The following is a 26,730-nucleotide window of genomic DNA, read 5'->3' on the forward strand; positions in this document are numbered from 1 at the left end:
TCAATAGTTTCCTAGACTGTTATAATAGAAAATGGAATGGGTGGAAAATATCTGTTTTTTAGTAACATTAACATTTTTTAAAAAGGCACATAAAGGTACAGAATAAAAATGGAAAAAATTAATTAAGAATCATAAAAGAGGACTTGAATAGGGAAGTTTTACAATTTTCCTAGAGGAGATATTCCTAAATTAATTTATAGATTTCAAATCTCATGAAAATCCCAATGAAATTTGAAATAAAATTCTAGAAAACTAGATGTTGAAGCAAAGATAATTATAAGAAAGCTTAATGAGATGGCACTAACATAAGAATTGCTATATTAAAGTTATAATAATGGAGAACTTGTGTATTTAAAAAAATTTTAGAATTGAGTCACTAAATAGCTTAGAAATATACCAGTATATGGATTATATATGTGTATATAACATATAGTATATGTAGCACATATGCTTATATACTTCACATGACAAAGATCTATAAACAGGAGAAGGATTATTCAGTAAATGGTGCTGGGATGATTAACTTTTTGGTGAAAAATAAAATTAGGCTTTCATCTCATGATCTACATCATAATAAAATATACATTGATTAAAACACAAGTTTTCAAGTTGTATTCCATGGACCTCCATATGGTTTCATGAAGACTGGTGCTCAAAAAGAACCACAAATTTAGCCCCATTTTTATCTGTTTCATATATAAAAATAACATGTTTCATTTTTTTTTTTAAAAAAAAGGAGGGTCCACCCTTTAAACATTTAAAAATGTTTAAAATTCTCTACAGTGGATTTTTATATGGTTGAAAACATATGCATTTTTTAAAAGTTAGATGAAAGAACTCAGAAAAAATACCTAGGAGTCTGACTGCATAAAAATTTTAAAACTGTGTGTCAAAAACATGGAACTCAGAAGACAATAGGAAATATATTTTCCATGATTATGATGGTATAAACTTTTATAAATTAAGTGGACACCTTGTTTAAAAAACTGACAAAGGGCATACACAGAAAAGCAATGAAATATCACTTTTAACAAAAATGATAATAGCTGTTTTCAGTGAGCATATGGAGTGATGTATACTTATACACTACTTATGATGATAATAAATTGATACAGACTTTTTGGAAAAGCTATTTGGCCAATCATAAGCCTTAAAATTATTCATACTCTTTGCTACAGCAATTCTACATCTAGGAATATATACTATGAAAATAGAGTTTCACTGTTTTAGAGAACTTTGTAAAGAATAGAGATCCACTCAAGCTATCTCATGTAAAAAATAGGATTATAGATTATTAGGTAGTAGAATGTCACAAAAGAAAATCCAAGGACAGAAATTTCACAGGAACTTCCTCTAGGAATCTATCAGATAATGAAGCTACTCTTCCAAGAAATTGTTTCTCTTTAGTATCCTTTTTTTTTTTTGAGAAAGTCTCATTAGCTTTTTAGTTCTGATAGCAGAAGTCTAAAATTAGTTTCACTTGGCTAACATCAAGGTTTCTGTACAGCTGGTTTTTTTCTGAAAACTTTGAGGGGAAAAACTGCTTATTTTTTGTATATTTTAGAGACAGTGTTTTGCTATATTGCCCAGGCTGGTCTTGAATTCTTGGCCTCAAGCAATATTCCCACCTTAGCCTCCCAAGTAGCTGGGACTATAGGCATAAGCCACCACACCCAACAAGAACCCACTTCTTGCTCCTTCCAACTTCTCATGGCTGCCAGCACTTCTTGGCTTGTGGCCACATCACTCCAATCTCTGCTTCTATTATCACATTGCTTTCTCTTCTGTTATAAAAATCTCCATTTGCTATATGATTATATTCAAGGCCCACAATATTCCAGGATAATCTCCCCATCTCTAGATCCTTAATTCAAACACATCTACAAAGTTCCTTTTTCCATATGAAAATATTCAAGGATTCCAGGGATTAGGATCTGAACACATATGAAGGGCCATTATTCAGCCTACCACACTAGTGGATGAGTCATTAGTAGTTATAGCTTTGTATGTGAGTTTATTTTTATAATATTAAATTTTTGTGTGCTTATGTGATTTAGGCCTTCTAATAAGGGAGTTTATATACTACACATACAGATTTGTTTTTCATATGTCCAGTTTATCCCCCTCTTGTTAAACTGACTCAATGTCTTATGGATATTATTAGGCTCTATGGCTAGACTGCTATAACAAACAAGAGCTTTCAGTTGATATATTAATGGTAATAGTTCAAGAGAAAAGATTTTTTAAAAAAAGGACTCACTTATAAGAGTATCAAGATAGCAAAATTTCCCTGTTCTTACATGTTTCTACTGATCATCCTACCAGTAATGCCTATACTTAGTTGAAGAAGAAAGGAAGAGTTTATAAAGGATAGAATTAGGTGTCCAGTATAGAGACGGTGCTCATCAGATCTTTTATTCACTTACTCTTCTTTCCTTTGCTCTGAAATGATTTGAAAAATTATTAAATACATTGACTTCCTTTTGAAGATCATAATCTCTTACTGAGAACTGATGTAAGGGTATATGCTAGACACTGAAACATAAGATAGAAAACATCCAGTTGGTGGCCAGTAGTAGCTTGCAGTGTACAGAAAGGTAAATATGAAGGTAAAGAATTGTAATCAAGGGACAAAAGTTAAAACAAATAAGTGAGTAATTCGATATAAGAGGGTTAAAGGACCTTTCATAGAAAAGGTAAAACTAACTGGAGCATTATTTTTAAGGGTAAATAAATATCAGATTAACAGGGAAAGTGGTATAAAAATGTAGGTTTTTTTCAGATTTGTACTGTATGTCAAAGCCTGTTTATCATCTGTACTAGTAGCATCTGAATGGTTTATAAAGTCTATTTTGGGGAGTCTAAACTCTCATTCTTATATTTCTTTTTTTATTGCAGATATTACTTACTTCCAACAATTTATTTAATAAATAGTGATTGAGCACCTACTATATATCTGGTCTTGTTGCAGGATCTATGGACAAAATAGTAAATAAAACAGATGTAAATCATTGCCTCTATCAAGCTTAACTTCCTGAGGGAGAGGCAGACAATAAACAAGATAAATTAAGAAATACAAAATTATATATATGAGATAATAAGCACTAATGGGAAAAATAAGACAAGAAATTGGACTTGAAAAGAGTCGGGTAGGTGATAAGAAAGTTTGCAGTTTTATAGAGTGATCAAGGATGGCCTCACTGAAAGAACATTTGAGGAAAGATCTAAAAGAAGTGAGGGAGCAAGTGAGCCATGGAGCTATCTAGAGAGAAGGAATTCTGTGTCAAGAGTACAGCAAGTGCAAAGACTCCATGGCTAGGAATGTACCTCGAATGCACTACAGCACAGTAACAGAGGAGGAAAATAAGGGATGACGTTAAAGGTAATAAGGGACTTATATGTCGTTGTAAGGGCTTTTACTCTGAGTGAAACGAAAAGTCATCAGTGGGGTTTAAGTGACAGAATCTAACTTAAATTTTAATAGGCTTACTCTGAAAGCTATGTTAAGAGCTGAATGAAGGTAGAGGCAAAGCAGAGATTCAAATTAGGGGGTACTGCAGTAATCCCTAAAAGAGATCAGGTATTAACAGTGTTAACAGTGGAAGTGAGAGAAACAATCAAATTTTGGATATATCTGGAGTATAATGAATATATCACAAGGTAATTTTAAAACTAGACTTTAGGTAGTATCTTAATAGGTAAAAAGAATGCCAAAATACAGACAAGAATGATTTCTTGTAAAAACTTACAGTTGAGCACATAGCGTTTTAGGGACAGTGAAATCAGCCTATCCAGATTAATGATTTTATGTTGGGTTTTGAGCTACTCTTAAGGACTAGAGTTTTTTCATCTTAATAATATAAAGCTCAACTTGTGCCACGGGAATAGTCACACCCAACTTTGGGTAGTCAGGGTAGGCTTTCCAGAGACAGTGGTTCTAATCTTAGACCAGAATAAGTTGTAATAACCTGAGAGGGAGGAAAGGAGGGGTAAAAGTGTTTCAAGCAAAGTGAGCAAAATGCAAAGTGTTAGGAATAAATATAGCCTAGACATTAAGGGCTAGTCTTCCTGGGATTGGATGAATTTTTGAGATAGGGTACAGGTCAACAAACTTAGAATCATTGAGTCAGTGCAAACTGGGAGTTTACCATCAGCAATTCTGGTAATAAAAGTATCAGAATCAGGCAGATCCTGTCAGAAACACCTATCAAATTGATTGGTTAAATCCTAATAGCTATTGAATATTGTGCTAGCTATGCAGAGGCTGAAAAACTATGTGATCCAGTCCAAAAGGCACTACTATGGTGTGTTTCTGTTCATCTAAGCAGGACCTAGAATTTAGAATACAGACCAGGATGACTACACGTATGGGTGTCTTTCACTGAACACTGACAAATGAATTAGAACATTCTTTGAAATAGTTTACTATCAGCACAGTGGCTGAAAGATCTGCAAGACTCACTGGGGTTTGATCCAGGATCAAATATAGATTGGAACATTTGACATGAATGTGAAACACCTGGGACCAGAGATTTAATATGTTGCTTTAAACACCAGAATGAGCAACCTATTCAGTTAAGATGGCTAATTAAAGCCTGGAGTCAACCTTGGCCCACTGCTAATAACATCACTTCTCTGGTGCATCACAGAGAAAGGTGTCGAAAGCTCGAGGGTGATCGAATACTGGAATGAATTTATTAAAGATTTAAGAGATGTCTTGAAAGAGGATCAAAGGCATCCTTGAAGAGCTCTGTGGTGTCTGTTTTCTATAGGCTGCAGATGATGGAGAAAACTGCTGCAACAGAAATGGGCTTCCTGATCTTTACGGTTATCGTATAATTCCAGAGTACCAGAGACAAAGGGGCATAATTACTAACAGTAAGTTACAGGGGAGGAGAAGTAATCAGTATTTTGATCTAGAGTAAACTGTGGCAATGACAACTTGGTTACAGCTCCTTAAAAATGAAATAGATGGCCTATTAAGCCACTTATTGATATATTAAATATTTAAGTATAAGGAAGAGACCCTGGGTGAGGTGCTTGCCTCATCCCTCAGTGATTGATGCTGAGTGGAAAAATCTGGTGGTTCTTGTCCTGCACTCATTCTTGCTTGCTCAGGTTGAATTCTGTAGCTACTTGCTCCCCCTTTATAGGATGGATGCCTGGTCTTTTTTTCAACTCTTGTTGCTCTTTCCTTGTAGAGACTGTGCATTCTGTGTCACCCTCTGGAGCAGCACGCATTCTAGCAATTTTTTGAATCCTTAACTCCTATTCCCTCCCATGTCTTTTAAAAGGTTCTCAATAAATGTCGTCAAATTGGTCCTCCAGAGAGTTATTACTTACCTTGCCACTCGCTAGTGGTGTGTTACATTTCTTGACAGTCCCACTACAACTGAGCATTACTATATCTTTTATATGTTGTCTATCAGCTCAAAATGTGATCTTTTTATTAGCAAAAATAGAACTTTTCCCATTTATCTTTGGAAAATAGTTAATTTTTAGACTAGTTTTCCACAGCATGTTCAGCTTTTCAAAATAACATCAACGTAGTATACATTTTCATATATTTAATGCATCTGCATTACATATGTTAATATTGAGTTAAATATTTTTTCCACACATTTGAAGTGACAATTTATGATATGCTAAATTCTCATTAACACCTAGGTCTAGTTACAATCAATTCTCACTGATTCCAATTCCTTGGTGACTATCACACTAAGTTACTAGTAATGTTCCATTGCCCTTTTAAAAAATGTTCACAGCTATTTTTTTATTTCTACAAAATAAACTTTATAATCGCTTTGTCAAAACCTCCCAACTGAATATTTGATTAGAATTTTTCTTTAATAGTTTAATGTGGGGAACTCAACATCTCTACAAAAGTCTTCCACTCTGGACATCTTTCCAACTTATTTTTTTGAGGAAAGTGGGTAAGTGTAACATTTTTGAATTCATTTATTAAATCCAATGGTTTTTCAACTTATTTTATTTGGGCAACTTTATCATCAGCAAATGATTTTCTCTTTTCCAATTTGTTTTCCTTGTCTCATTTCAATTAGCATTTTCAGCTAAATAATTGTGGAGTTAATAAGAACTTTCTCTCTCACCATTACCCTTAGGCTGAAGTCTGAACTTCTAAGGTGGCTTATAAGCCTTCTCGTGACCCGGCCTTTGAGTCTTTCCAGCTTTATCTCTATGTGAGGTGAAAGCTTCATTTTTTGCCAAAGCCAGTGAACTTTACCTGAACATGCCATGCCCTCATTCCTCTGTACTCCTTGTTTTTCATTTCTCTCTTCTAACATGCCCACCCTCTGCCACACACAATCTAGCTAGTCTGTACTTTTTCTTCATGTTTCAGCTTAGATTTCTGCCTTTGATGGTATACAGTAAAATTCAAATATTTATTAGTGGGCTTATGGAACAAGACTGGGGGAAGATGTTAATTGGCTGTAAATGTTATGACAGAATTAAATATTAAATGCACTCTATAAAGGTATTTGAAGCTACGTTATAACTTAGTGAACATAGTACACAGGTTTTTTTAAAGAAAGCTTAGAGATTTAGGAGGAAAAAAATAAGCATTTTACTTAGACCCAAATAGTTGCCGAGAGAAAAGATTAAAACAATACTTTTACCTTTGGACCACCCCAGAAAAAAAATCACAGCTGATAATGGAATACCTAAAATAAAAAGATTACATACATATATTTAGAGATTACATACATATATTTAGAGATATATTTAGGGTGCTGTGACACAATCATAGCTCACTGCAACCTCAAACTCCTACAAACATATTATATTTAACATGTCATAAGTGCTTTGATGAATGAACTACACCTCAAGAATTTTTTACATTGTTAGGATCTGCTAAAATTGACCTTATATTTTTATCTGAATTTCCATATTAATTACCTATGTAGGGTTTTGTCCTATTACAACTGGTGTTATTACATGAAGGATGAACAAATAATTTTCCACATTAGCTAATCATAGGAATTTACTCCAGTGTACCTTTTCTTCATTTGAATAAGGTATCAACTCTGACAAAAAGCCTCCGTCATTCATTGGGAATGTCTCCAGTATGAATTTTTTTGGTCAGATTAAGTCATGCTTGTTGGCTGAAGGAAGCATTTGGGATCCTGAGGTAGATTACAGAAAACAGTTCTGGCACACAAAGTATTATATACTAGGACACTTTATTGACCTCATTATGTCTGGGATAAATGATGGACCTAAGGCTATGTGTATCTCTTCAGCCAAGATTCCAAAGAGCACATTAAGTCCTCACTTAATGTCATCAATAGGTTCCTGGAAACTGCGACTGATTATAACTGATATATAATGAAATCAATTTTACCATAGGCCAATCTAAACAAGGGTTAATTTCCTATGCCTCATTTCTGATCACAAAAACATCAAACTTATAAAGACCCCAAATACTTCTAATATTAAACACTGAAATAAACGTGATCTATTCAAGAAAGATGAACAGAAACAAGATGATTTACTCTGTGACGGTCCAGAGTTTTGGGTGTCTGAAGCCTATCTTGGCAGCTCAAGACACTATTCCATTGCAGAGTATACCCACACTTGCTCAGACTGGGATCACTTAGACACAACAATAATGAACCTAATGTGCACATCTTTGGGATATGGGAGGAAACTGGAGCATCCAGAGAAACCAAGTACACATGGTGAGAACATGCAAACTCCAAAGGCACTGGCCAGGATTAGAATTTTTTTTCTCATTAATGTTAGAACAAAACAATGTTGAATAAAAACTTATTGGAGGATCTGCTGCACTTTGAAAAATGTAGATGTCAAGAATACATATAAAGAACACATCCTTCTCCCACTGCAGTTGACAACACTATCCTAATTCTAGTCTAGACCTTGGCATGAGGTCAGCCAAGGATATTGTCTGGGGTGGATTAAATGGCTGTCATTGTGGTCTTTGCCATTAGAGATTTCAGTCCTTATAAGTGTTCTCCTATATTCTCATGAGCTCCTGACTTCTTGTGACCTTCTTATAAAGACTGAGAGTTTGAGTTTTATTAAACATAAACTCCAACAGTATTGCTTATCTCCTCTCTAATATCTTCTTCATCAATAAATCAGATGAATGTTATAGGTCCCATTTATGAACTAGGAAATGATTAGGGTACTTGATATCAAAATAATGACAAAGAACTTGTATGGTGATACTATGCTTAGCTCCAAACCCTTGTGGCTTCATTTGGGAGCCAGGAACTCTCCCTCAGATTTCTATCCAGTAACAGGTTTCTATCAATATTAATTTTGTCATATTGAAGAATAACCTTTGACAAATGTTTTATTATATTCATGGGATTCCTCGCAGTATAAGTGTATGGATGTTGAATGACTGAAGGTAATACTGCATTTCTTCCTTTTTCAGGACTTATCGAGTATGAAGTTTTTGATGTTTAACAAGGTTTGAACTCCTGTTGAAGGTTTTCTCACATTCCTTACATTTGAATGGTTTCTCTCCTGTATGAATCAACTGATGTCGAATAAGGGAGGAGCTCCGGTTGAAGGATTTTCCACAGTCGATACATTCATAGAGATTATCTTGAGAATAGCATTTTGGGTTTTTATTATCTTCACTCGTACTGAAGGCTGTTTCACATTTATTGCCTTTATATGCCTCTGCTTTAGCATGAAGTTTTTGATGCTTAGAAAGGTTTGTACGTCGGTTGAAGAATCTCCCACATTCACTGCATTTATAGGGTTTCTCTCCTGTGTGAATGATCTGATGTCGGATGAGGGATGAGCTTCTGTTGAAGGCTTTTCCACACTGATAACATTCATAGGAATTCACTGTAGTATAGCATTTTGGGGGCTGAACAATCTCTGTACTCAGGCTCAAGGCATTAACATATTCATTATATTCTGAATGTGGCTCACTTACTGAATTAAATCTGAAGTCAGTTTTAAACTGATCACACTCTGGGGACCCCTTCCATATAGGAATTTCTTGCTGTATATCACAAATTGAGTTAATCAAGTTAACATCAAAGCTTTTCTTGTTTTCATTACATTCAAAGTCTCCTTCCTCAGTGCAGATTGTCATAGGAATGAAAGCTTCTGGTGACAAATTTATGTCCTGGTTTTTCTGGTTCCCATATAACCAATCCTCACTTTTCCAGACATCTAATGAAGGATGTTCACTTTTGGTAAGCCTTGTCATAATCTCTCCATGGGATGATTCTTCTCTAGAAACTCTCTGCTCTGGAACTGAATCCTGGTTTTCTGAAACAGTCTTAATGTCTAAAAAGAAATAAAAAAATACCATGAACTATAAGGGAAACTATTTAATTAGGAAAGGGCAGCTAAACCATATAAGGGTATATGTATACACCATCAGTCTTAAATACAGAATGAAAATGTTAGATGAGGTTAAAAAAGACTTAGAAATAAATAGTATAAAAATGTTTAAAAGGGGATTAGGAAATCATAAAATATAAAGAGAGCTATTCAAGAATATTAAGGAGGGCTCAGGTAAAGTATTAGTTCATGAATTAGGATGAGGTGGTATATCATAATTTAAGCTATCACTGGCTCAATAACTAGTCTGTAAAGTTTCTACCTAATCTTCCTTTCTCTAGCATTTTCTTTTAACTCATTTATTGTTTACCAATAAGCCTTCCCATATATAGCGATTTAATCATAACTTTAAATACATGTTTATATTTCCAGCCCCCACACCTTAACTAGCTAAAAGCAAACTTACAATCAGAGCACTCCTATTTTCCATACAGCTGCACTTATTCCCCATATGTAACAAAAGCAGAAAGAATATTAAAGTAGCAGGGAAATCATCCTTTTTCTGGACTCAAAATAACTCCTGATTTTACCATTAGTACCTTGATACTTTTCTACTGTACTTGCTAGAACTCAAACCTTTACCTATTCTGATTAAGGCCAAGTTCTCTTCCTTTCTCCTGTCCTTAGTTTCTGTTTCTCATTTAATATTCATTTCCCTTCTCAAAATTCCTTTCTCACTTAGCTTCTATATAAACATACTCAGTATACTATACACTCTAGCAATTTTTAAAAATTAAATTTCACTGACTTCCCTTTCTCCTTTTCCATGTAACTTCGGATATGATTTTATCCTTCATGCTTTATTGATAGTCAAATTACAACTTCAGCTTTGCAATCACATGTTACTGTTCCTTATTGACACCTCCACTTAACTACCCTACAAATGAGACACTACAGTTATCTTCCATGTTGAAAGAACTTCCTTCAATGTCTTCATTTTTGTTCAATGAGTCATTGTTCTTCTGATATTTATACTAGAGTCCATAAAAAAGCTTGAACAACTATTCCTTTATCTCTCACATTTAATCTGTGCTTAGGTACTATTATTTTATTTTATATTTTATAAAATTTCCTATTTCTTTCTCACCAGTGTACATTAGGTATGTGGGGCAGATACCCTGTCCCTTTCATTCATAGGTCTTCCTATAAGAAGTTCTTCTTCCAAACCTGCACCTAATTTAGATGATGAGATCCTGGACTTCAAGCTTGATGCTATAATGGGGTCTTAGGAGAAAGTAAATATATTTTACAAGGGGGAAGAACAGAGATAATTTATGACCACAGGACTGATTATGGTAAATTAAAATGGTTACACATTTTTTGCCTCTCTCCCTACACAGAAGTAGAGTTTGTTTTTCTTCCTCTTGAAACTGGGCTGATCCTGTGACTGCTTAGCTAACAGTATGTGGCAGAAGTGATACCATGCCACTTCTGGGCCTACCCTTTAAGAGACTGACAGCTTCTGATACCTCTTCTCAAGGTATTTCCTCTTAGAACCTTGCTGCCATGCCATGCTCTGAGAAGCCCAAGCCTGTGGTGCTTTAGGATCCACGCTACCAGCTGAGTTCCCTGGGACAGCCAGCATTAACTTCCAACCATGTGATGTGCCACCTTGGACACTGCATCCATTTGAGCCCCTGCAACATTGCAGCCCCACCAAACATCATATGGAACATAAGAACTCCTCAATCAATTTGAGAATTAATTTGAGAATAAGATGACTGCTCTTTTAAGTCACTGTTTTGGGGTAATTTGTTAGAAGCAATAGGTGACTAAAACAGTTGTTCCAGAAGTATTAATAGCAAAATTCCTAATAGTATTTCCCTAAGTAAATTTTTGGTGTTCTCATGTTTGTACAACTCATTTTTCATGTAACTTCCTCACTCCTATTTTTAAAATCACTTTCATGTATTTTGTCATTTTCAACTCACTTAGTTCTGATCTGTAGGAAAGCTACTAATATTTTTAATATCTGACCACCTTACAAATAGAAAGTTATCATTTGCAAATAGCTTTCCTTCTCCTTTTTAAATAATAAATTTTTCATTTCTCATATATGGTTCATGTATTTTTCTTTCATTAGTTGAGTCTTTTAGGCCAATATTAAATAATTGTGGTTAACAGGCCACCACACAAAACTCTTAACAGATATAACAGTTTTGATAGTGAGTCTCTTGGATTTTTCTAAATAGAAAGTTATTGTATGCAAATGGTTTTTAGCTCTTTTCTAACATTTAATTTCTCATTTCTATTTCATTTATTTTTCTTTCACTGGTTAGGTCTTTCAGGTCAATATAAACGATTATGATAACAGACATTCTTATCTGATGATTGTAGTGCTAATGTTGTTTTAGCATTTCATACAATGTTAACCCCTGGTTTGTTTTCCTTTGGCTCTCACCAAATGGATGTCAAAGCATTGGCTTATTCCTCACCACTAATTCCAAACTCACAAACTGTGCATTTTCTGTAAGATTTTGTTCCTGCCTGTAATATAAAACAAGAATAAACACTTAAAACCTTAGTCTATAACCCCAACTCTGAGTCTCTACCTACATCTTTCCTAGAGACCAGCTCATGCTAAATAATCTATCTCTGCCTGCCTTGGACCTATCTGAAAATTTCCCACAGTTACTCAAAAACAGTTCAGTGGCTTATCCATGCTTACACATTAAAATCTCTAGGTTTTGACTAATTAATCAGAATTCAGAAACCGCAAAGAAAATGGCTTAAAAAAACAAACCAAAATGTTAATACTGTCTAGTCTGGGTAGTGAGATAATAGGTGAGTTATGTTTCTCTTCATACTTTTCTATATTTACTAAAATTTGTATTAATCTCACAACAATTTTATACACTCTCACAAACAAAGCATTAACAAGAATAAAGAGAACATGATGAAGGTAGACAGTTAGGCACAAGAAGCTCTACAGTTAAAAAAAAAAAAAAGGAAAAATGGAAGATTACTAGAAATCACTCTAATATAAAGCAGATTTGTTTCCTTTAAAAGAAATAACAACATTTAATGTTAGGTTGACTATGTAGCACTTACCTGACTCTAGGCAATAAGTGTGTTAGACACACCAATTCATTTCATCTTCACAATAACCTAGAGGTAGGCACTGTTATTAACTCTGTTACAGATGAGGAAACTGGCAGAAAGGCTGCCCCAGGTCACACAGCTTTAAGTTAAGTATCTGTGGTCCTAACCCATGATACTATTTTGTCATATTAGAAAAGGAACCTGTGAATAAAGGCAATGATGCTTTTTTTCCTCCATCAAAATTTAGGTAGTTTTGTTGTCACCTCTCCAACTAACATGTTATTTGAGGATTGTGTTGCCCATTGTGTGTTTAACAAATAGAAGGTTCTTACGAATGCCTCATATCTTCTGCTTCTTACCCCAAACAATTCTCCCTGGAATTTCTTTCTCCATTATCCATCTTTTTTCTTTACTCTCCAACTCGGAGATCTCAACTGGTTTGGCAAGTAAATGTGCTGTTCATGGGGAAAATAAAAATCACAACAAACAAACATGACACTTCAGACATTTTTATAGGGAAGAGAATTCCATCCCAACCCAGTAGTCTAAGCTGCTGAAGAATAAAGCCAGAAGAGCACCATGAAAGAACTTTCAACCAAATAGAGTAGGTAAATCTTCTATTATGTGTCCAAAAGATATTAAGAAACCTGAACCCAGACCCCAAAATGAATTTAACCACTTCAGCAGTCCTATAGCTTTTTAAAATAGGAGACTACGAATGGACAGATTAGGTAAATACATAGAAGCCACCTTTATGCAACGAATCCAGGTTCCTGTAGTTTTCCAGCATCACATCCCTGTACAGGTTCTTTACATCAGGGTCTAGTTGCTCCCACTCTTCCTCGCTGAATTCCACAACCACATCCTTGAATGTCACTGGTTCCTAAAACATTAAGTTCCTTTTTTATCAAAAGTCACCCTTGAAGATATTATCAGAAGAGGAAAGAATTTGGAAAGAATAGGGGAGGAGCCAGAATATACAAGAAATTGATAGGACAATGTTTGGGGTTCTAAGTGATGAAATCAAATTATATTAAGGGACAATCAACTTGGTACTATACATACACCCTGAGGGCTACAAAAGAAAAGTGAATTGCAGTCCTTATTCCAGATTAGCTTACACTTTGGTTAAGGAGAAAAAGACAACTGAAGTAATTGTGCAACAAAAATTACTACAGCATACAAAGAATTTACATAATAGTTCAAAACAGAAAGAGTTTATGGTAGATTTCAGGGAAGTTTGGAATGAAAACACAGGTTCTGCTGAGAGAAGAGGTAGGGCATTTTCTGTAATTGGGAAACGCAGCCTGCTCCTATCATTCAGGACTCACAGCTCACTGTCAGCTTGTCTGACAGGCAAGGTTGCCTGATTACTCCAAGTAGCCTCCCTGCTAATCAGTCTCTACTACATTATGTTTCTTTCTTTTCTAGTAATTACACTATCTGCAATTATCTTGTTTGCTTGTTTGTAGCTGTATACCTCCACTAGAATGTAATCTCCACAGGGCAGGGGTTTTGTTTACAAATCACTATTAGCCCTTAGAAAAGTATCTGGCATATTAGGCACTGCATAAATATTTGTTAATGAATAAATTGCCTCCTGTCTCCTACCATCAATCATTCCACTTCTCTCTCCAGCATCCTCAACCTTATCTTTATTGGCACCTTCAATCACACTGAGATATACAAATCTCTTCCTTTTCTCTCCTTTAGAGTTAGTTTTTGTGAATAAGTTGTCTACATTAGTTTTGCTTATTTCTTCATCTTCCCCTCTTTCCTCAACTCATCACAACCTGGCTTCTTTTCCTGTGCATGGTAGTATCTCCATGATGATGAGTAAACAGACATTACTTGAGCTTTATTATCTTGACCTTTAAAAGCATTTCTCTTTTAAAGATTCTCAACCTTTGGACATACTTCTCTGGTTTTCTTCTATGTCTTTGGTCCTTTCTTTTTAAGTATCATTTAAGGTTTCTTTTACTCCTGCCTAGCAAATGACACTGCTCAGAATTCTACCCTTGGGCCTCCTTCACTTTTAATTTTAAACATTCTGGAGTAGGCTCTATTTCTATCACTTCAATTATTACCTATATTCTTGACGGAACAGATAGAGTGTATAAGGCTAAGAGAAAATATTAATACTTTCCAAAGATGGTATTATCAACTAAAAGAGATGCAATGCCCTCTGAGAAAATAAGAATCTCATGTCCTTCAATGGAACTATGTTTGCAAAAGTTCAAAGATCAAAAAAGTAAACGCAAGTCATACTAAAAAAGAGCATACATTTCAAGTAAAGAGGAGAATCTTAACTCACCTGGAGTCTGCCTGTTAGTGACTCAGCTTCCATTTTCTCCTCCTGGATGCTCCCGTTTTGGAGGACAGAATCTTTGCAGAGTGTATCTGAAGAAGATGAAGGAAAACATCGAGGATACAAGTTTTGTCCTGGAGCAACTTTTAATGATTATAGCAGCTGCTGTAACAAGTTATTCACAGAAGTTATCTGTTAAACTTTGAAAAAATAACAACCCCAGGCCCTACCAGCAATTAGGATCTCTAAGGGTAGGGCTTAGATCTTATATTAATATTTTTTTTTTTTTTTTTTTTTTTTTTTTTGAGACAGAGTCTCGCTTTGTTGCCTAGGCTAGAGTGAGTGCCATGGCGTCAGCCTAGCTCACAGCAACCTCAAACTCCTGGGCTCAAGCAATCCTTCTGCCTCAGCCTCCCAAGTAGCTGGGACTACAGGCATGAGCCACCATGCCCGGCTAATTTTTTCTATATATATTAGTTGGCCAATTAGTTTCTTTCTATTTATAGTAGAGACGGGGTCTCGCTCTTGCTCAGGCTGGTTTCGAACTCCCGACCTCGAGCAATCCGCCCGCCTCGGCCTCCCAGAGAGCTAGGATTACAGGCGTGAGCCACCGCGCCCGGCCCTTATATTAATATTTTAAAAACACTCAAAAAGTGATTCTGATATTCTATCAGAAGTTGAGATCTCTTCAATCAGAGAAAGGTCCAAAATAGTATTTTCAGATTTCATCTGTGGTTATAGCAGATTCCAAAAAATAACTTTAATTTTGTCATAATTAAAATCTAATTACAGTTTAGCCACTGCAAGTTATAATTCTATTTGGACCTAAGAATATCTTATCCAATCAATCCCTTCTTCAAACACACCAGTGAGAATTCTATTCAAGGTTGTTTTCCTCTAAGTTGCTCTGTGTATCCTATATACAGATGTAAGTAAGTTGCCCATCTTGAACTACTGATTCTTTCAGGACATAAAATTCTGAAAGGTAACCAATTTTCTTCTCCAGCCCATTGGTGAGAAGTTTATCCAAGAGCCACTTGAGAAGTTTCTCCAAGATTAATGAGCTACATCAGTGATTCTCAAATGCCAGATTACGGACCAATACTGGTCTGTGAGGAAGTTTTCATTGATTCAGGGTAAAATGAGAAAAATATCCAGAAATAATGTAATAAGTTTGTTATAATATCACATTTATTCAATTTGAAGGACTATATTTTGAGGTTAAAATGTCTTTTATTTTGTGTAATGTGTTAATTAATGATTTAAAAAATGTTTAAAAAACAGAGGTGGCAAAACTACATTACCCCTATTCCCATTTTTTAAACTTTTAATGACCTTTAAAACTCCTCAAAATCTGAGAACCATGCAGTTACATAAAAATAAGCATTAATCCTCCATCATTAATGTACAATTGGATTCAAAGACAAATGAAACAACGGCATGGGGGATTTCGTAAAACACATCCAAATTTCTCAGCAACATGCCATCTGAATGCTGCATAGATTATGGTCTGCTAACTTTACACAGACCTGTAACACCATGAGGAACCTCACTCTGCTCAGTACTTAGGATAGTCAATATGACGTTGTTCCTTATTCTTGTCATTCTTGGAAATGTGAGCTATCTTAGAAAAATACAAATACCTCCAATCAGCTATTCTTTTACTGCTCTTTCTGAATTCCCTTTCCTTCCCTTACTACTTCCCTGCTGAACTTCTTGAAACTTTACAACTGTGTTCTCTGAAATTCTCATTCCATTCAAAGAAAACTCCACATACATTCTCAAGTTCTTTTTAGAATACTCCTTCTCTCCATCTCCCTCTCCTCGCCCTTTTTTTTTTTAAGCAGAGTCTCCCTCTGTTGCCCCAGCTACAGTGCAGTGCCTTTATCACAGCACACTGCAACCTCAAACTCCTGGGCTCAAGTGATCTTCCCACTTCAGCTGCCCAGGTAGCTGGGACTACAAGGCATGCACCACCACACATAGCTAATTTTTCTGTTTTTTGTAGACACAGGGTCTAGCTCTTGCTCAGGCTGGTCTCCAACTCCTGACCTCAAGCAATCCCCCTGCTTCCCATATTGGCCATGAAAGTCACCTCTTTGAACCCTCCAAGTACTATGATCTTGGAAGTTATTCTGATATACTTGTACCTCCCTATTCCTACTTCCTCATAATTTCTCTCATGCAAAAAAAGATTTTTAGAGGTTCATACTATTTAGCTATACCATCTTAATGTAACATTAAACTATTACACATTCATTCTTCAACACATTTACTGAATAATCTATAGTCACTATCACATTCCCACCTCCCACCTTCTATTATTTTTTTTTTGAACTGTGTAGTGGGCAGAAAAATAGCCTACAATGATGTCTACACTCTAATCCTCAGATACGTGACAAAAGGGACTCTATAGATGTGATTAAAGTCCAAGACCTTAGCATGAGATCAACCTGAATTATCTAGGTTGTCCCAATCTAATCACATGAATACTGAAACGTAGAGAACCTTTCCAGCTGAAGTCAGTGGTGGTGGGTAAGGGTAGGTGCGCAAACTATGAGAGCAGAATAAAGTGTCAGAGACATGGCAGTATATGAAAAGTACCTGGCCCACTGTTGACAGCTTTGAAGATGGGGGAAGGCGACCATAAGTCCCAGAAAGGAACACATTACTACAATTACTCTGATTTCAGCCTAGGGAGACCCAAGTTGGACCTCTGATCTACAGACTTATAGAATAATACATTCATGCTGTTTTAATCCAATATGTTTATGATAATTTGTTATAGTAGCAATAGAAAATGAACATAATCCATTACAAATAAGCACCCCCCCCAAATCCTCTGAAACTGCTTAAACTAGGTCTTCAAATTCCTTCACGATTTCAATAAATTACTTTCAATACACATCTTAATAGGACCTTTTTGTGGCACTGCTATTAAACATCTCCTCCTTGAAGATTCCTTCTCTTAGCTCAAACACCAATCTTTACTGATTCTTTGACCTCTAGATTATTCCTTTCTAGCCTGCTTACCTGGCTTTTCTTTTGCTCAGCTCATCATTTATATTTTCTTAGATAAGGACTAAATATAACCACAATACCAACATAATCACTGCCCCCAGTCAATAATTCCTTATCAAATATGCAACTGCCTTATGTCTTATAAGGTCTACACAGTCACGATTCTAAATCCCTTTGCCGTGTCCGTTCCTGCTTCCTTAGGAACTGTCTCATAGTTTCCCACAGTTTGGATTTTATGAATAGCATTATTGTGGTCTAGTTTACTATGTTCCTCTCTCCTCTACATTTCTTGTAGTTGGTAGTTGGATATTAAACAGCTCTTAAATATTGATGCTCTTTTACGATTTGTACATTTCCTACTTCTGCTCATACCTATAAGCTTCCAAATCTTCTCTTACTGAACACTACAGCCATACTGTTAACTTTATATTGGTTTATTCATTGTGGAAGTCCCACAGAGACCTCGGATTCAACATGCCATATAATTAATGTATTCTGCCCCGTCCACAAAATTTGCTACTTACATTCCATTCATGCAAGCCAGTACGTGTGAGTTTATGTAAAAACTTATCCTACTCATACCTTATCTAGTCAATAATTCCTTTCAGTTCAAACCCCTATTTTCCTAAAGCTCATTCTCTAATATCTAATCTATTTCAACAATCTCCTAACTGGTTTTCCTATTTTCAGAATCCTCAGGTCTCTCCTTTATATAATCTCCTTTATATAAATCAGTCAATTTTTTCCTATAAAGGTCCAGATAGTAAATATTTTAGGCTTTGCAGGCAATATAGTCTCTGCTACAAATACTCAACTCTGGTTGTAGCATGAAAGCAACATTATAGACAAAATGTAAATAAATGGATGTAGCTATGTTCTAATATAACTCCATGTTTTGCAAACTCCTACTCTACATTGATGCCAATGTAATATTTTTAAAAGGCAAATCAAACTATGTTACTCTGCTACTCAATCTATGAGATCTAATTCTCTATTTCTATTACCTACAGAATAAATTTTAGGCTTCCTAATAGAGTAATATAAAGTCCTTCATGATCTAGCTTCTCTGGCTTCAGAAAAAAGATAACTTCCCTTCAGACAGAAATGGTCAAATATTCTAGCTCTAATTTTCTATGCTCTTACCTTCAACTTTAAGCATTTCAATCACATCTTCTATGAGGCTCACCACATCTTTGCTATTCTTTGGATGTTGTAAATTCACCCAAGTCCTGACTTCTTCAGGGAGGATTGCCAGGAATTGTTCTACCACCAACAGTTCTAGGATTTGCTTCTTTGTATGAATCTCTGGTCTTAGCCACTGAACGCAGAGATCCCAGAGTTGGCTCAGGGCTTCATGGGGCCCAGACACTTCCAAATACTGGAAATGTCTGAACTTTTGACGAGATGCCTCGGAGTCATGTGTCTCCACCATGGAGATGGTTTCCTGCTGCCAAGACACATCTGCTCTCAGAACCTCACTTTGTTCATGTAGAGCTAAGTTTTGAGGTTTGGAGATAGCCATCAACTTGTTCAGAAGCTGCATCTTCATTAGAACTCCCACTGTAGTCTAAATGTGTCTTACTAGAGAGTTCCAATAATTCTCAGGTTTGAGCTAAGCACCCGCGTACCATATGCAGTGTAACTTGAGACAAGTTCCAGGAACTTCAGACACAAAACCAATATTCAGCTACCTGAGAGACTGAAAAAAGAAGAAACATAACCCATAGGTAGCAAACATCTATTAGCATAGTGTTAAAAGATAAAAGAATATTATTAAAATTACCTAAGAAAAATGAATATGAAGTCATTCTATTTTTGTGTTTTTACCTTGGAAGAGAAAAGTGTTTTTCCTTCCTCCCAAAAGACAGAGAGAAACAAACACAAATAGACATTCCAAAACAAATGATAGAGGAAATAGTCCTTTGATTTAAAAAAAACTTCATAATTTAATTGCAATTAGATTTCTTCTGTATCAGTTAACAAGCCATTTTTGCTTTAAAACAAAGCAAAACAAATCTTGAGACAGGATATTCAGGGTATTAAGGCTTCAGACTAGAAATGCCTAAAAAACATTTTCCCATGTTGTCATTAAAATACCAATAAATTTCTATAAAATGAGTAAAACAGGCAATACCACTAGAAATTAAGGTAAGAGACAATTATTCAAAATACATTAGAATAATATCCATGAACTATTTCATTATTAGGCATAAATCAAAAAGTATATTCCCAGACTACAATAATTAAAAATTTCCATTTGTTAGGATTTACTGGTAGCCAGTATGCAATGCCCACCAGGGGTCTTAGGCACAACTAAACACTTAAACTCACAGATTACCATAGGTCATATTTGGCAATAGTTTACTTAGAAGTCAAAAGCACATCATGGTAGCAGAGGAGTAAGAGGTATTTTTCTTCAGCGAGAGTCTTTGCAGAGTATAGGAGACACATATAGGTGGTGCAGGAATCACCCTGACTGAAAAGCCTTCCCACAGGAGCCAGTATCTCTTGTGATAAGTAAGCATAGCTTATAGGGTTAGCCCAAAGAGCCTGACACATTACAGGAGTCGCTACATTCAGGGAAGTCCAGATACAGTCTGCTAGGTGATTTATAGCTCTCCCAGTCCAGACTCAATTTGCTATTCAGGGGTCATTTTTATTATAAGCCTTTAGGCCAGTGGTTCTCAACAAGGGGAGATTTTTATCACCACGGGAAATCTGTCAATGTTAGGAGACAGCTTTGTTGTCACAGCAGGGGGTTGTTACTGGCATCTAGCATGTGGAGGCTAAGAATGCTGCTAAATACCCTACACGGGACAGCCCTCCATAGTAAAAAATTATCCATTTCCCAAATGTCAATAAATTCCAAGGCTGAGAAACTCTGCAACAGGCAATATATAGCAGATAAGACTACATACTTTGGAGTCATACCAACATGAGTTTATCCCAGCTGTACTATTAATATTTACATGTATAAACTTGAGCAAATTATTTCAACCTAAACTTGAATTCTCAACTGTAAAATGGATATGACAATATCTCATTGAATTATAGGGATTAAAAGAGTTTTCATCTTACGTCTTGGCACATAGTAAGCACTCAATCATAGGCACACATGTATGTCAATGTTAGATTTTATATATTGATCAAAACTTTGTGTGACCCTGTCTACTGGCAATGCCTATGTGAACAGATCATTCAACATTCAAATAAGGATTAGTGAACAGAGTGGCCGGATATATGGGGACCTATGAAAAGACAATTTAGTAGAAGGAGAAAAAGCACAATTATTAAAAGTCAGGGCAAAAGAACATTTTAGAATATGACTTTGTTTAAAAAAGTTTAGAAATGGGTGGAATCTGTAAGACTAAAGGCAAAGGAAACGTACAATAGCACTGTACTCCAGCTGATAAAATGATTCCCCATGAGGAGGATACAGGTTAACACTTCTGACACTGCTATAAATGTATAATAGAATTGAATAAATAAAAAGAAGGCAGATAGTGAGAGGTAGGTTTCTCAACATTTAAGTAGGAGTTTATAGATAATCGAGGAAACTTTTAGGCTAGAACGATCCATGTAGTAATGGATTAGAGTTGGAGACATAATTATGAACTTGTGTTTGGTTGAATTTATATGAACATGGTTACATACAGAAATACAGATACGTATATACACAGATTTATATAAACACTTATTTCCTTGCTCTATCAGCTGATCAGATCAAGAAGCAAGAACACCCCAGCAGCAATAGAACACCTAGCTCCCACATCTTGGTTTCTAATATCATTCTCTAATAAGGAGGAGGAACACTTCTTGGAGAAATGGCTGATTCTAAGATTGTGTCTTATACAAGATGAGCATGGAGCATCCTATAGTGACAGAAGCAAAGAAGTGCTTAAAAATAAAACAAAATCAAAACACTTATTGGGGCATGTCAAAGGCATACAGAGCTCCCTATGGCCAAAAGCTGGAACAGAATAAAGTAATATTAAATTATAACTCAAACTATAAATACCTATAAGCCATACTATATAAATGATAGCTTACTGAATAAATGACAGAGAAGAGGCAAATCTCCTATGCAGAATTCCAAATAATTTATACAGATAATCAGCTGTCCAGGAGGCAGAGCCTAACTCCCGAACCCTTGAATATGGGTTCAGTATAAGGATTTCCATCCAAAGAGCATTGTATGGGACAGGAAACAGAGTAAATTAAAAGTGGAAAAACCTGACAAACACACTATCTCAGCTAGGTGATCAAGATTACATCAACAGTGACATATCATGTTGATAATATGTTCTCTTGAGAATGTGATGAAAATGGCATTTTATTTCTATGATCCTCCTGCTCCAAACCCACAACCCCAATCTAATCATGAGAAAAACATCAGACAAATTCCAATAGATGGGTCTTCTAAAGTACTTGACCAGTTGTCCCTCAAAACTGTCATTACCATCAAAAATAGGGAATATCTGAGAAACTGTCATAACCAAGAGAAGCCTAAGGAGACATGGCAACTAAAAGTAATGTGGCAGCCTGGATGGGAATCCTGATCAGTAAAAGAGACGTCAGGTAAAAACTAAAGAAATCTGAATAAAGTATGGACTTTAGTTAATGTAATAATATTTCATTAACTGTAACAAACATACTAGACCAGGGGTCCTCAAACTTTTTAAACAGGGTGCCAGTTCACTGTCCCTCAGAACATTGGAGGGCTGTAGGAGAGTGCGGGGCACATTCCACACACGCGCACTGTGGGCGGGGGATGAGTCAGCTGCTAAGCAGGACAGGCAGTGGCGGAAAAAACACCCGGCAGACCAGATGTCCTTGGTGAGCCGCATGTGGCCCGCAGGGCCGTAGTTTGAGGACACCTGTACTAGATTAATACAAAATCTTACTAATAGATGAAATGAGTGTGGAGTACACAGACACTCTCTGCTGTACTATCTTCAATTTGCCTGTAACTTTATTCAGTTTATTTAGAAATTTTTTTTTTTTTTTTGGCCCTGTGAATGCAAGCTCCCAAAAGGATTCCTCACAGCAAATCTAAAGCCACAGAGGCCGATGCCTTCTGTCTTGAAACATCCCATCCAGGTTGCCATGGCCAGGAAAGGGAAAGAACTGTGGTACCCTTCCTGGGTCTCAATGGATAGGAAATTGCTTCCAGTTGTCATGAAACAAGTCCTTCCTGCAACAAATCCCTCTTGGGTACTCCCTGACATCTCCTCAGACCCTGAACAAAAGTCCATCTTTCTCCCTATTTGCACCTGCTGAGGCCTATCAGTAATTAAACAGATGGAAACCTACCATACCTGCTGACATTCTTGACCCTCTTGATCTGGCCTTGTCAGAGGTTTATGTGGTTTACGCAATTATCTGTATTTTTTTCAGGTCACCAACAACTTCCAGACAGATCCTTCTCTACCTGCTCTAAAAAATATACCACTCAGCCTTCACTCCATCAGGATACACAAACAAAAAAGCTACAAAGAGGTAGCACCTAACCCAGTAATGTGTTCCCCAGATGAAAGGCCTACTTGGAGGGTTTGTGGTCCCACTCAGCATAGAAGATAAATTGGAACCACCTCTAAACACAAACCCAATTAAAACATGCGCCAAACAAGCACAATGAAAAAAATCAGTAAACAAGAAAGATCTCTTAAATTTAATATATGACTGGTGGAAAAGTCCTGAAGAGGTGTCATTGAGTCCCAGCAAAAGAATGAACTATGAGCCCAGATACTTTTTAAATTAACATAAATGGAGAAAGGAAAAAAAAAAGCTCACAGGCCATCTGTCAAAAACAACACAAAGCAAATCAAAAAACAAGCACGCATTGAGAAAAAGGGTTAATAATAATAATAAAAGGGGAAATAATAACAAGTATATCCACTGTAACAATAAATATATTGGGTAAATATTTAAACTCAACTACATAAAAACTCAGGAGACATCCAAAAGGAAAGAACTCCAAAGTTGAAAGTAAAAGGATTAAACAAAACAACAGGCAAATAAATATAAACAAGAAATACGTAGGGGTATATTGAATTAAAATTATAATAAATTAAAAGCACAATGCATCAGACAAAAGACATTAAATAAGAGAATAACTCAAAATGAAATAATCGTCATTAAATGTATCAAATATACTGGAACATTTTTAACAAAACTAACAGAAAGCAAGAAATGAAATCAATGATACAATAGAAATGGGATATTAGGCAACTTTCTAAGTCCTTAATAAAGTAAGTTAAAATTAAGTAATAGTATAGTATATATGATTGACTAATTGGTATACAGGTGTATATAGGTATATAAATAGGTAGATAAATAAATAGGTATATAAACCAGATAGAATGTAGTTTCTATTCAAGTACCTATAGGAATGTTTACAAAAGCTGCTGTTAGGCTACTAAAAAGAAAATTCTCAGTAAATTAAAAAAGTAAACAAGAACAGTGGAGACATTTTTTACCAGAATGCAAAACTAGAAATTAACACCAAACAGAAAAAACAATTCCAATTACTTTGAAATTTAAATTTTGCTTCTAAAAAATAACCAGATAGAAGAGAATCAAAAGCACAACTGCAAAATACCTAAAAACAATAAAAATATTGCACATCATAATCTACAAAGCACAGCTCAAACTCTACTGCTATGCAATGGCAAAGCTCACACATAATTAAAGAATGAGATGAATTAAACATTCAACTCAGGAAGTGAAAAAAAGCAACAAAATATACTGGGGACGATTGATAAGTTAAGTACAAATTAATGAATTACACAGTGTAAATAATTACAGAGCTAGGAAAGGTATGCATGCTCAGGATGATATGCTTGCACTTAAGATTTCTGAGGAGGAACAGTTTTGAAGATTCAAGGTCCAAGGATTGGTATGACTGCGATTAGCTTAAGTGGCAAGTGAAGCAAAACCAAAAACAGTTACATTTAAACTCCATAGCCCTCAACAGACGCCTCTGAGGGTGAGGGCGGTACTCAGCATAGAGTTAAGGCAATGAGCCGTTGCCAATGTAACGGAGCGATCAGGACCTCACAATTGAGCATTAGATTAATATAACCGGGTGGCACAGGCTCTAAGGATTCTGTGGCCTCAAGGAACTCAAACAGCGGCTAATTATGGGGAAAACGGTAGTATCTGTGAAGAAGGTTGTTTTTGATCGAATAAGTCAAAGGTAGGTCAGCAGCTTGTAAGAAGAGCATGGAGATTACCTCAGATAAAGAGGAACGGAAGGCACTTTGCAAATGAGTGTCTGAAATAAGTAAGATACCTGTAAGTTTTAATGTTTTTTGGGGGGGTAGGGGAGGGTGGTGGCCAGGAATGACAGGGAAAGCAGGGTAAGATGGAATTAATTAAAAGAAAACGCCGTTTTCTTTCCTAGCTTATTGATCCAATCACACCTGGTATTTTCTTGAGACCAACAATATCAGACATTCCAAAACCAGCTGACCATGATATATTAAGCAAGTCACGCACCTGGAGACTGCCCTCGCTACAGAATGGAAGAGGGGACGGGATGAAGTTAAACCCCAGGTTTAGCAGAAGCCGACCTAGAACCCAGGCGTCTTATTTCTCACTCCCCGCCGTCTATCCCTGCTTTCTCTCTCACTCCCCGCCGTCTATCCCTGCTTTGTCTCGCACATCTAACTTCCTTCCGCAACCCACCTTTCCATCCCTCTCCGCCAGCTCGTGCCCTCCAGGTTCTCCGGCAGAGACCTGGTTGGAATAAGTGCAAACACGCTGAGGGGAGCTGCACATTCCGCCCGGACGCCCTCAAGCGTGAATTCCAACTCCACACACCCGCGTCCCCACCGCCCACTGACCCAGGTGATACCTGCAGGCACGACTCCTATCCAGGGCTTCGTTCAGTCACGCCCGCCCTGGTGCCAATTCCGACAGGAGGCGCGGAAATCGCCGCCCTGGCTGGTGAAGAGGACTGGCGTTGGTAACTACGCAGCAACTAAAATCCCCAAGCTTGCCGGCTAGTACACAAACTGCGGTCTCCTAAATTGCCACTGCGCACTCTCGCGCACGCGCACGAGCCAGGGAAGAACCCCCAGAAGCCCCCGCGACCCAGGTCTGTAAAGTAGACCCGGGCCTTCCCCAGCTCCGCCCCTTTCCCCAGGCCCCGCCTCTTCCCCAGGCCCCGCCTCTTTCCCCAGGCCCGCTCAACCCGTAGACTGCAACCTTGGAGCTCCAAGCAGACTGATATCACACTTCCGGTGGGTTGGGGAAAAAAGCTTCAAGGTTCCGGGGATTCCCAGATCTCATCCAGGAAAACTGGCCAAAACCTTCGTTACTTTCTCCCCTTCCCCCGACCCCCGGGACATTTGCCTGGAATAAAAAAACAGTGACATAATTTCAACAAGATATCGTCTTGTATATTGCAGAATCTTCATTGATTTATTGGTTCACTGATTCATTCATTCGGTTTTGCGTAGAAGTAACAGATCTTGCAGATCATGAGTTCAATTTTCGTTTGTTGGGTATGTGATACTTCGTGACGTTCAAGAGGGTTGCTATTTAAATATTTGGATATAAGCGTCTAAAATTTAGAGATATCTGGAGCTAGACTTGTAAAACTTATGTCAATCTGGGTAGATGATGTTATGAGTTGGAATGAGATTGCACAGAGAGAGAGAGAATAGAGTATAAGGAGATGTGCTGGATTGTCCCAGTTACACGGACATCATAGGAAAAAGTGCCTACAAAACAGAGAGAGGAGGATCAGCCTAAGAGGTAGGAGGAAATTTGGTGGGTGTGAAGGCATAGAAGGAAAGGAAGTGTGTGTCACAAAGGAGAGAATGCTCAATGGTATTAATTAGATTATAATATGATTAGTGCTTGAATAGAAGCATGTAGACAGTGTTGTAAGAGCAGATAGAAAGAACCCAAAGTAGTTAAGTCAGGAAAAGGCTCCCAGAAAGAGCTTTAAATTCTAGACCAGGAGTTAACTAAGGGAAAAGAAGACAACAACGATTTTT

The 26,730-nt window shown here is 36.6% G+C and overlaps 1 protein-coding gene across 2 annotated transcripts; it reads right to left on the reverse strand.

The window, feature by feature from the left end:
* Nucleotides 1-8,320: 8,320 nt before the first annotated feature.
* ZNF215 (zinc finger protein 215) lies at nucleotides 8,321-25,780 on the reverse strand. Of its 2 annotated transcripts, XM_012744213.3 has the most exons (6): nucleotides 25,581-25,780; nucleotides 18,866-19,421; nucleotides 14,708-14,793; nucleotides 13,144-13,276; nucleotides 12,753-12,848; nucleotides 8,321-9,294 (listed from the first exon to the last, which is right to left on the reverse strand). In XM_012744213.3, the coding sequence occupies exons 2-6, from the start codon at nucleotides 19,269-19,271 to the stop codon at nucleotides 8,426-8,428; spliced, it is 1,590 nt and encodes a 529-aa protein (XP_012599667.2). In that variant the 5' UTR covers nucleotides 19,272-19,421; nucleotides 25,581-25,780; the 3' UTR covers nucleotides 8,321-8,425. The 2 variants fall into 2 exon arrangements, with proteins under 2 accessions (XP_012599667.2, XP_012599668.2); XM_012744214.3 differs by lacking the exon at nucleotides 12,753-12,848 and having other exon boundaries at nucleotides 25,581-25,779.
* Between the last annotated feature and the right edge of the window lie 950 nt (nucleotides 25,781-26,730).

Source organism: Microcebus murinus, chromosome 4 (genome assembly GCF_040939455.1).
Source record: "Microcebus murinus isolate Inina chromosome 4, M.murinus_Inina_mat1.0, whole genome shotgun sequence".
Lineage (NCBI taxonomy): Eukaryota > Metazoa > Chordata > Mammalia > Primates > Cheirogaleidae > Microcebus > Microcebus murinus.

Bases quoted from the DNA above. Each gene is read 5' to 3' on its own strand.
- ZNF215 (XM_012744213.3), bottom strand. From the start codon at position 19,271: ATGAAGATGCAGCTTCTGAACAAGTTGATGGCTATCTCCAAACCTCAA. The intron at 13,277-14,707 runs GTGAGTTAAGAT...TTAATGTTTTAG, and splicing joins CACTAACAGGCAGACTCCAG to GAACCAGTGACATTCAAGGA. The intron at 12,849-13,143 runs GTGGCTTCTATG...CCCCATGAACAG, and splicing joins CCTGGATTCGTTGCATAAAG to CACATTTACTTGCCAAACCA.